Genomic DNA, 11653 nt, shown 5'->3' with positions numbered 1-11653 from the left:
AAGTTTGTGCAATGAGGAATAAATTAATAAACTGTGGAATAAATTAATAAACTATAAAAATAAAATTAATAAATAAAAAATAATAAATTAAATTAATAAATTAAAAAACTGTGTATTTAAAGACTTTTCAGACCTTAGCATATCAAACATTAGATAATTTCATATGTGCTGGCAATGAGTTGTAACAAAGCTTTTTGTCCTTATGAATTTTTTAACTCATTGATTTTAATAGCTTTATTTAAATATGTATTTTTCAATAATACAAAAGCAATCCACTTCTTAGAAGAAATGCAAAAATGCAGAACATTTGAAGTTCTCATAACTACCATTCAGTCCCATTTGCTGTACCTCTTAGATATAATTGTTTACCATTTAATGTATTACCTTCCAGATTTCTGTGTTTGGTTTTTGTCAACAAAATATATATTTAGGCTTTCTTCTGCTTTAGAAATGTGGGACTATACCAATCTATCAAAATGCTGTAGTTATCATGCCCCAAATGGAAAGAACAGTGAGCCTAGTTCTTAGGGAACTCAGGGATGCTTTATGAATTAGGGAAGAAGGGAGACAGGTGCCCAGTGGAACCTACTATGTTTTTGTTTGAGATTTATTAATTTAGAGAGAGTACATGCGGGGAGGGGCAGAGGGAGAGAGAGAGAATCTCAGGCAAACTCCCAGCTAGCAGGGAGCCCACCACAGGCCTGTCTTACAACCCTGAGATCATGACCTGAGCCAAAATCAAAAGTTAGATGCTTAACTGACTGAGCCACCCAGGTGCCCTGCTGCTATAACCCTCCACAGGCATTTTCACACTGCTGATGAACTCGGATCCAGCCCGTCACAGGATTTGGCACCATTTTCACCTCTTTCTTTTCATAAGTTTTCAACCAGCAAGTTTTTCTCTGATTGTTTGATTTAAGTTGGGGAGATGAAAAGACAAAGATAATTTATAGAAATTAATCTACCTCATTTTATAAGAATGAATCTGAGAAGTGAAACTCCAGTTACACTGTCAGAACAAGTTGAGTGTGATAGGAATGATGAAAGATAGCCTCCTTATTTGATAATATTCCTGTACCCTACAGTGAAGGTTTTTGCAATGAGAATGAAAAAAGTAGGGAGAGTGGCTTGGTTATATTATTTCCCTTTTATTACTATTATTTTATGTAAACTACACTATTTCACTAGTTTATATAAGTAGACAGAACCAGCTTCTCTGCCCTTTTGAAAGGAAGGTCAGAAATAGTTCAGATTATGTAAATTTTGTCCCGAAATGCCTAGTTTCAGTCAGTTTGCAATTAATGAATGTGAACTACACTGGAGAATAGTTAACCTGCTCTAAAGTAATTTAGATGTTAAAATTTATAAAACTTTCTTAAACCACTATTAAACATTTTAACAAATAAAGGTAGGCCTTTGAAGAGGATGAGTATAGATGTCAGTAGGGATCCGTAAGAAATTCTAGTTCTAATGGTTGAGGACTGCCTATAGAGGACAGAAAATTGAGCTGTTAAAACTTTAATCAGCATGTTTATAAATATTCAAAGATAAAAAATGTCAGTATCTTGCCGTAGGTGTAGGAAAAATGTGCTGGATGTCTAACCTTGACAGGTATATTTTGACTAATTTTGAAAGAAAAAAATTACAGTAATAATAGGTAGTAAAGAACTCCTTAAAATCCCTTTATTGTCTTGAAAAAGCAGCATTTAATAAACTGTTTTCAACAGTCTTACTCCTTTTTTCTAGTTCACATTACAGGTCAGCAATAGAGCTGAAAATGGGGATAAACCATGATTTTTTTTTTTTTTTTTTAAAGATTTTATTTATTTATTTGAGAGAGAGAGTGTGTGAGAGAGAGCATGAGCGAGGAGAAGGTCAGAGAGCGAAGCAGACTCCCCATGGAGCTGGGAGCCTGATGTGGGACTCGATCCCGGGACTCCAGGATCACGCCCTGAGCCGAAGGCAGTCGTCCAACCAACTGCGCCACCCAGGCATCCCAACCATGATTTTTTTTTAAAGACCATAACTCTATTGTTGTTGTTGTTGTCATTGTTGTTATTTATTATTATTTTATTAACTAATTTTTGTACCCAACATGGGACTCAAACTCCAAGCTTGAGATCAGGAGTCACATGTTCCACCTCTTCAATGTTCACATGTTCAGCTAGGCACCTCTCTGTTGCACTGAATGAAGTTTGTGTTCAACATCAATAAGCAATGCATAAAATTAGGGATAAACAGTTTCAAAAGACTTTTTCTTACATGTATAGTAACTCTTCATTCCAGGATGGAAAATCAGTGCCAATGACCATTTTCCACAAAACTGATTCTGAGGATTTGCAGAAGAAACCTCTCCTAGTACATGTATATGGAGCTTATGGAATGGACTTAAAAATGAATTTCAGACCTGAAAGGCGGGTATTGGTGGACGATGGATGGATATTAGCGTATTGCCATGTTCGGTGAGTCAACAACATTTTACCTGGCATATGAGTGCTAGAACATTGTGCCAGAGGTCCAGCACAACCGTGTATCAGGGAACAAAGTTTATTTTCTCATTTGTGTTATTGAGTCTATGTATTCCTAAACATATGCTGGTAGAAGTGGATTTAATAGACTAGTTGATAAAGCAAAGGGATAGATTTTTAGGATCTTGCACCAGATTTGTAGAATTGATGTACCAGTCTGTGTCCTATCTTAGTAATGTTATTTCCATTCTCTTGAGTTTAGGTTTTTCTTTTCTTTTTTTCTTAGATTTTATTTATTTATTTGACAGAGATCACAAGTAGGCACAGAGGCAGGCAGAGAGAGAGGGAAGCAGGTTGTCTGTTGAGCAGAGAGCCTGACGTGGGGCTCGATCCCAGGACCCTGAGATCATGACCCAAGCCAAAGGCAGAGGCCCAAGTGCCCTGGCTTTTCTAAAATAGTGTCTCAAACTAGATCCTTTTTCCACTCGAACTTCCATTTTACTTTAGGTATTTTTCAAGACACAAATATTATTTTCTGTTTCTGTTTAAAATCCTTCTCTACCTCCCCATCTCCAGAATAAAATCCAAACTCCTCATTTCACATCCTTGTGATCTGGCTTACCTCTGTAGTGATAGTTACCGTTACTACCCAGACACGGCCTGCACTGCAGACATATACATCCTACATATCCAGCTTTGTTACATCCTTTCAGATGATAAACTCTTTCCCCTCTGTGCCTTTGCATCTGCTGTGTCTTGATGTTTTCCCTTTCTTTGCACTTCTGGGAACTCCTATTCCACCAAGCCTCAGCTTAGGTATCATCTCCTTTAAGTATATATCCCTAACCATCCACCTGGATGTTCTTTCTGCCACCTCTAGGATAACCGTAAATACACTTGTGTGAAAGCAGCAACCACATTGCTTGGCAGCTATTTTCTTTTCCCCCAAAATTATGATCTTCAGGGCAGGAGAGTTTTGCTTTTTTTATATTTTTAAGACTGGCATTTTAGCAGAATGCCTGATAAACCGTAGGGAGCACCCAAAACTGATTTGTTGCGGGGCATCTGGCTGGCTTAGTTGGAGCATGCAGTCTTGATCTTGGGGCCATAAGTGGAAGCCCTGCATTGGGTATAGAGGTTACTTTAAGTGAATGAAAAAAAAAATGATAATGACTTTTAATTTTTTTAAAAAACCTATCTTAATTTTTTTAAAATATTTGGTAAATCCATTTTTGACTGTCTATATCAGGGATTGGCAAACCTTTTCGCTAAAAAACTAGTAAACATTTAAGGCTTTGTAGACCACATGTGGTCTCTATTGTATTTCTCCCAACCTTTAAAAATGTAAATTCCATTCTTAGCTCTGAAGCCATTTCAAAACAAAACAAAAACAACAACAATAAAACAGACCTCTAAGAAATACTGCCTAGCAGCTACAGTTTGCTGACCCTGACCTATATCATTAATATTTTCCCCCACTAAAAGATTTTTTTGCCCTTTAATTTCAGAGGTGGTGGTGAGTTAGGCCTCCAGTGGCACGCTGATGGCCGTCTAACTAAAAAACTCAATGGCCTTGCTGACTTAGAGGCTTGCATTAAGACGCTTCATGGCCAAGGCTTTTCTCAGCCAAGTCTAACAACCCTGACTGCTTTCAGTGCTGGAGGGGTGCTTGTGGGAGCATTGTGTAATTCTAATCCAGAGCTGCTGAGAGCTGTGACTTTGGAGGTGAGTATACTCTGTTCTCTACTATGTACAGAGTGGGGAGGCATGAAGCCATTGGCAACTTTACGAAAAATATTTGTTACAATTTTACCATAGCACAGGAGTAATAACAAAGCTTTTAAATTCTAAACACAGAATTACAGCTCTGAGAGAACTTCTAAATTTACTTTAACTACTTTGTCCTTCTTCCCTGATGGTGTTCTTTATTAATTTTTGAGAATTCCACTGAAGGATATTAATGGCTTTTCTCATTAGTTCTCATTTTTTAAAAAACATTTAGAATTGGTGGAAAAGAATCAGCACTTAGGACTCACTAGTTCAGGGAGTCTGGCAGAGCGCACTGTGACTGGAGTCCACGAAATCCTTTGACGATCATTGCCCGTCAACATTTCGGTCCTAGTTGTAGCAGCTTTCCTTTTTTAGATACTCCATTCTTAAAGATCTTTATAAGCGATAGTTTTTCTGTACGGTAATTGAAACATCCTGCTTTGATCTTAAAAATCTCTACAAGTGACCCTTGAACAACATGGTGGCTAGGGACACCGACGCCACCCCTGACCCCACCCCCATAACAGTCAAAAACCCATGTTTAACTTTGGACTCCTCGAAAACTCAGCAGCCTTCTATTGACCAGAAAGAAGCCTTATCAATAACATAAACAGTGAATTTTAACACATATTTTATATGTTCTATATATTATATACTGTGTTCTTAAAATAAGCTAGCAAAAAGAAAATATTAAGATAATCATGAGGAAAATAAATTTGTTTATACAGTACTGTATGTATATCTATTGAAAAAAATCCAGGTGTAAGTGGACTTTCGAATTTCAAACCTGTGTCCTTCAGGGGTCAACTGTATAGTCTTTCCCTGGTGTCCAAAATTATGTAATTACGTTATAGCCACTCATTTCACCTTCATCATTGTCCTGGTCGGATACGCTAAAAAATAATGACTGGGAGGGGGAGAGTAAGTTATTTTCAGGTTTCTTTTATTTTAAGGATGAGGGATATACACTGTAGGCTTCTGTTAAGTAAATAAGTGTTAAGTAATCCTGATCTATAAATCTATTTTTTTAAGTAGAAATACTAAGTATAGAAGGAAGAAAACCTATATGCAAGATAATAGAGTTACAATATAAAAAAAAAATAGAACTAATCTGTGGCCTTTAGAAATTACAAAGTAAATAATCAGAAATGTATGTATAAGGGGCACCTGGGTGGCTCAGTGAGTTAAGCCGCTGCCTTCGGCTCGGGTCATGATCTCAGGGTCCTGGGATCGAGTGCCGCATTGGCTCTCTGCTCAGCGGGGATCCTGCTTCCTCCTCTCTCTCTCTCTGCCTGCCTCTCTGCCTACTTGTGATCTCTCTCTGTCAAATAAATAAATAAAATCTTAAAAAAAAAAAAAAAAAAGAAATGTATGTATAAGAATATTTACCCCACATTGCTTATAATAGTGAGGAAGTGGAATCAACCTAGATAGCCAACAATAGAGGATGCGTAGTGTTAATTAGAAGCACCAAATACTAGCTGTCATGAATTTAGGCAGAAAAGGGGCTTTATTAAAAAATACTGAGTAAGGGCAAGTATAAAACCAGCCTTATAGAGGTTACACAGCCAGAAACTGGTTCCAAAATATACCATAAAACTGGCCCAAGGAAGCTATCACTGCCATCCCTGCTGGGCACAAGTCACCTCATACTGCCACTGCTGCTTCTAAAAACTCAATATAGATGTGGCACTTTTACCAGAAGAAATTCTCCATGGCCCCTATTTTGAGCCACAAACTTCCCATCCACAGTTTGGAGCACATTATGTCTGATTGGGTAGACCCAAGTCCTGTGGCTCTCCGTGTGCTGGGAAAACTGAGAAATTGAGCCCTTCCCTAGTGAGAGGCAAGCTCCGCCTCATTAAGGTTAGGAATAGTTTAAATTCAGAAAAATAGTCCAGATGCTAGGCAGCCAGAAAGAATTGCATTTGCCCACTAGGTTAATGTTAATGCAAGAGACAGGTGGAAAGCATGTTAACAGAAGACTAGACTACAAGGTAAATGAAAAAAGCAGCTGCCATTTTATTAAATGTTTTAACACTGGTTATAAATAAATATCCCAGATTTTCTTCAATTAACATTTATTGCCTTTTTTTAAATATAAAATGTCCAGCTGGTTTACTCATGTTGAGGTTTTTCATTTTTAATTGTGAGAAAATAAGAAAATTTAACATCTTAACTATTTTTAACCGTATAGTTCAGTAGTTCAGTAGTGTTAAATATGTTCACATTGTTGTGTAGCCAATCTCCAGAACTCTCTTCATCTTACAAAACTAAAATTCTGCACTCCCTTTCCCTACCCCTCAGAAACACCATTCTACTTTCTGTCTCTATAAATTAAACTGTCTATATCTCCTATAATGGAATCATTATTTGTCTTTTTGTAACTGGTTTATTTCACTTAGTTAATGTTCCGCAAGGTCCATGCATTATCGTAGCATATGTCAGAATTTCCTTCCTTCCTAAGGCTGAATAATATCCCTTGTATGTACTTCGCCTATCCTTTCATCCGTCAGTGGACACCAGTTTGCTAACACCCTTTGGCTGTTGTTCGTAATTCTGCTGTGAACATGGGTATACTCTTCAAGATCCTGCTTTTAATTCTTTGGGATATAGACCCAGGAATAGAATTGTGGGGTTATATGGTAATTCTAAGTTTAGTATTTTGAGAAACTAGCATACCACCTGCACCATTTTACATTCCACCAACAGTGCACAAGGGTTCCAATTTCTCCACATCCTTGCCAACACTTACTTTTTTTTTTTAAAGATTTTATTTATTTATTTGACAGAGATCACAAGTAGGCATAGAGGCAGGCAGAGAGAGAGAGAGAGGGAAGCAGGCTCCCCGTCGAGCAAAGTGCCTGATGCAGGACTCAATCCCGGGACCCCGAGATCATGACCCGAGCCGAAGGCAGCAGCTCAACCCACTGAGCCACCCAGGCGCCCTCCTTTTTTTTTTTTTTTTTTTTTTTTTTTAATGGTACCCATCCTAATGGCTATAAGGTGGTAGCATTTGTTACTTTTATATAAAATAGATGTATAAATAAAGGTATCAAACTAAAAATTGTGAAATTAAAAAAGAAATTTTTCATATACACACATGTTTTTATATGTGTATATATATAAACATGATACATAAAGTTAGCACTTTCAGAGTCTGAAAACCATAAAGGCCTGTTATAAATCACAGGCCCTAGGTAAAGACTGAGTAGTTAGTCCACCCCCTGGAAATCCACATGGCTTCTTGACCTTTGTTCTCTCATGTCTGCATGTATATTCATAAAGGTTGTTAAAATGAGTTTCAGAAAAATATATTTTAAGTTTTCTAACAAAGTTTAAATTTCTTTGGCTTTTTTTTTTTTAAGGCACCTTTCTTGGATGTTCTCAACACTATGATGGACACCACACTTCCTCTGACATTAGAAGAATTAGAAGAATGGGGGAATCCTTCATCTGATGAAAAACACAAAAACTACATAAAACGTTACTGTCCCTATCAAAATATTAAACCACAGGTAGTGAAAGACAGTTCTGACACACTATCCTAAAGTGATAGAAAAGATAATCAAAAAGATACTTGCCCATGCTGAGGCAGGAATTTACTAGGGCTTTAGGTTGTTTCTGCTTATAAAATCCAAATACCAATGAGCTCCCATCTCTGCTCATAGTCCCATGTTTGTTTCAATTTAATAGCTCAGGAGAACAGGTAAGTTATGGTCATGGCCTCGCTAGCCAAGGAAAAGCTATTCCAGGTAGCAGGTAGTCTAGTATTATAATACCATAGATCTCTCTCTCAAATGAGAAGAAAATAATCTAGCACCTATATCAAAAAATTGGAGGTAGTTCTTTTTCATAATCTATAAGGTAGAAAGGGACCATAGAGAATAATGTAAAATTTGCGTTTCTTTTCTTTCAGCATTATCCTTCCATTCACATCACGGCTTATGAAAACGATGAGCGTGTACCTCTGAAAGGAATTGTAAACTATACCGAGAAACTCAAGGAAGCCATCACGGAACATGCTAAGGATGCTGGTGAAGGTAGGAGACCACCTGTAGGCAGGGAACCTAGCTAAATGGACTACTGCCATCCACATACTACTCAGTAATACACTTTATGCTATAGACTAAATATATATATAGCATATATAACTATACCTGCCTTGCCTCTTTTTGGAAGGAAATACTAAAATAAGGCAAGGCATAAAGAAAAATTTAAACATCCAGTATAACTTAGAGGTGACTGTCATAAAACACTCATTCATTTAATAATAATTGACCTGTTATTTTTGGAAACTTCTGAAAAAGAAATTCTAAAGCTTTTGCTTTGGAGCTTCGGTGCCCAAACTAGCTGATTTTCTCTAGGTCTTTCTATTTCATTAAATAAGAGCTCTTACCTTTCTTCCTTAGCAAGACCTTTTGGACTTAGGAGGGAGGGGCCCACACACAAGTCTGAAGTCAACTGGTTTTCACCTTCATGTCTCATACTCACCCAATACAACTGTTTCCGGATCACAAAACGGATTCCACAGGGCCAGTCTGGCTTCCTCTTGCATCACAACCTTCTCCATGTGACCCTACGAGTATCTTCCATCCAGTGTCCTCAGCTACTGGTCATCCTCCTCTGTTTCCTCTGTTTCAGAAATCTGTCTTCTGCTTGCCCCTTCCCATCTCTTTCTTGGCGATGATAATTTATGCCTTTTTCCTTCACTATGATTTTAATAGCATATGTGGGAGAAGAAGGGGAGAAATGAGTCTCAAAGAACCTAATTGTTTCATATCTTAATTCTTTCAGGCTATCAGGCCCCCAATGTTGTGTTAGATATTCAGCCTGGAGGCAATCATGTGATTGAGGACTCTCACAAAAAGGTAGGTTATCAAGCTCTTCTCGGTTGCCAGGTCCCCAGGTAGAGCTGTGCTGTAGTCCGCACTCCAGTGGCTGCAGCGGGTCTTACAACCTCTGCGTCCTAGCAATCTGGTCTGTGGCTGAGGCCCAAGGTGGAAAGAGGAACCCTGACAGTCAAGAGAAAGGGTTCCCTCGTAACACTTGTGAGCTCTGTTAAGGTAATGGGAGCACCTTCTGCCTCTGTCCCAAATAATAAAAATACCCTTGCCACAAACTGTTGACTTAAGTGTTAGGTGAAGATGGATAGACAAAGAGATTTAGCACTGGAATTTTACCACAAAGGCCCTCTAATTTTTTAAATGTGTTTCTTTTAGATCACAGCCCAAATTAAATTCCTGTACGAGGAACTTGGACTTGACAGCACCAGTGTTTTTGAGAATCTTAAGAAGTATCTAAAATTCTGAAATGCTGCATTCCAGGGGAATTGGAAACACACTGAAATATTTCATAGTCTTATTTCCAATTGGGTAAGCAAAAGTGAGATTTTTTTTAAGTTCGTAAGTAATTTTTTAAAAATTTGCTTCTGCATCCAAATTTTGTCTGGTGTATATCTCACTTGCTTATACTGTTCTCTCCATTGGTGCACGTGCCCCTTCCCCTAAGAAAGTAGTTTTCAAACCACACTCCTCAGAAGGACATGGACGTGGGGTTGAAGGAAGGATTGGTGACAGCACAGCTCTTCCCCACCCCTTCAGAACAGCTTTGTTTTTGTCCGTTCTAACATTTTCTTTGAAAAGTTTACAAATCAAGGTCCTGCCTCTTTGCTAGTAAACGTATTTAGACACTTCCGCAGTAAGTCATCCTCCAATTTCTATGCCTGTATTTTATGAAAAACGATAACATTTTTCACATTAGAATTCACCAGATCTTTCTAATATTCTGGAGTCCTAAGGTGTTCTGATCATCTCTTATATTGATGCTATCTCAGTAAAGTTACAAGTTCTACAAGCGATAATTTTATTATTTTTAAAAAACATTTGGGAACCTTTTCTAAAGCCATTATATTCAAGTTGTATTCACCCAGCAGCATGCTGTGCATGAAGTTACTGCACATGCTTGTAATAGAACAGGATATGCCAGTGTCTTCATTTCTTTCATAAAGGTGCCTAACACAAGCTGTGCAGTATGTTTAATACACTGGAGTAGCATGCCCGGTTGGAAACAAAACATCTGTTTCTGAAAGCTGTCTGGTGATGAAGGAGATTTTTCGTGTTGTATTCAAGGATGAGGCCTTCTCCTTTGTCCAGTAAAATCCCATACGTATCAACTTCACTGCCCTCGTAGGTCGAATTGGTACTTAACCTTATCCTCACTCTCGTGGGAATATTAGAAATCATTTCCTTTAGATTGACTGTTGTTGATTCTCCAAAATTCAGAACCACGAGAAAGACTCTGTCGATGCCATCCAGCTCTCTTGTGTACACAACAGAGTGGCTGTCATTCCTCAAATAGCAAAACCAGCCCCTGCTGAGGAGCAGCTCATTGGCATGAAGCAGACTTAAGTCTTGATATAACTTCAGTGCTGATCTGGAGTTAGTCTTTTGGACCTATTTAAAAAGAAAAAAAAAAAAATTTAACATAAATGTTTGATTCTAAGAGTTGTTTAGGTTTTTTTAATGTATTTCTAGTATCAACCAGAACTTATTTCCCCAAAAATTTTGCCTCAGTTTTGCCCCTTAAAATGACTACCAAATTTTAAGTAATGATAGGTAATAAGAATAGTTTAATTACTGACAGATTGCAAATGCAGGGAGTCATTGTTTGCTCAGTGCCCTGCTACATCTTGGCCAGAGATGATGAGGGACTAAATCTGACTCCACTTCAGGAATTCCAAAGCGAATGTCCATGTCTAAGACATCTGGTGTCTAACGTGCCTAAATACAGCCCCTTTATGCTACACTGTAACTGGCAGAAAAGCAGGTACTGTGGCCACGGACTCTGAGGGCCTGTCTATTCACTTTTGTAGAAATGTGGGTCGGTTGCTTTAACTTCAGCAAACCTGTGTTCCTTGCATAGCTGATGGTAAGCCAAAAGTTGCAAAAAGGTGCAAAGCAAAATGCTGCCTAAAGGGAAAATTAAAAATCATACTTCTTAATGTCTGTCCATTAAGGAAGATTAGGCTTTATTTCACAGCTATATAAAACATAAACAATTTAATGTTGTGTTTTCCTTTAACATTTCAGGCATCTTCTGTTATGTTAATATGTCATCTTAATAATAACAGGAAAATATTATATTGGATGGATATACCATACTTAACCATCTCTCTCATTTCAACATTCAGCTTTCTAATGTTTTCTCATATTTTTAGTGCCTCCCCCATATTTGGGTTATTTATTTAGGATAGAAAAATAATTACTGTGTCAAAGAATATGAACACTTGATACATAATGCCAAATTAGTCTTCATAAGAGCTATTGCCAAATCAGTGGTAGTGTTCATTTCCTTGGACTCTGTTAACTGCGGTGGTGGTGGCTGTTGTTGCTGTTATCATTGTTGTTTGGGGG

At 37.7% G+C, this 11653-nt stretch overlaps 2 protein-coding genes across 5 annotated transcripts in view; one reads left to right on the top strand and one right to left on the bottom strand.

Moving 5' to 3' along the window:
- Window positions 1-9952, top strand: part of PREPL (prolyl endopeptidase like) — a 45488-nt gene extending 35536 nt beyond the window's left edge. For all 4 annotated transcript variants that reach the window (XM_044263623.1, XM_044263622.1, XM_044263624.1 and 1 more), the window contains 6 exons: window positions 2287-2462; window positions 3977-4193; window positions 7607-7756; window positions 8158-8281; window positions 9036-9109; window positions 9461-9952. In XM_044263623.1, the coding sequence (XP_044119558.1) occupies window positions 2287-2462; window positions 3977-4193; window positions 7607-7756; window positions 8158-8281; window positions 9036-9109; window positions 9461-9550 (831 nt within the window). In that variant the 3' untranslated portion in view covers window positions 9551-9952. The remainder of the gene's footprint in view (window positions 1-2286; window positions 2463-3976; window positions 4194-7606; window positions 7757-8157; window positions 8282-9035; window positions 9110-9460) is intronic.
- A 127-nt stretch (window positions 9953-10079) lies between these two features.
- Window positions 10080-11653, bottom strand: part of SLC3A1 (solute carrier family 3 member 1) — a 31347-nt gene continuing 29773 nt past the window's right edge. The window contains exon 10 of the mRNA XM_044263627.1: window positions 10080-10693. Coding sequence (XP_044119562.1) covers window positions 10253-10693 — 441 coding nt within the window. The 3' untranslated portion in view covers window positions 10080-10252. The remainder of the gene's footprint in view (window positions 10694-11653) is intronic.

This window comes from Neovison vison, chromosome 8 (assembly GCF_020171115.1).
Source record: "Neovison vison isolate M4711 chromosome 8, ASM_NN_V1, whole genome shotgun sequence".
NCBI classification, from domain to species: domain Eukaryota; kingdom Metazoa; phylum Chordata; class Mammalia; order Carnivora; family Mustelidae; genus Neogale; species Neogale vison.
This window is presented reverse-complemented; position numbering and strand designations above follow the sequence as displayed.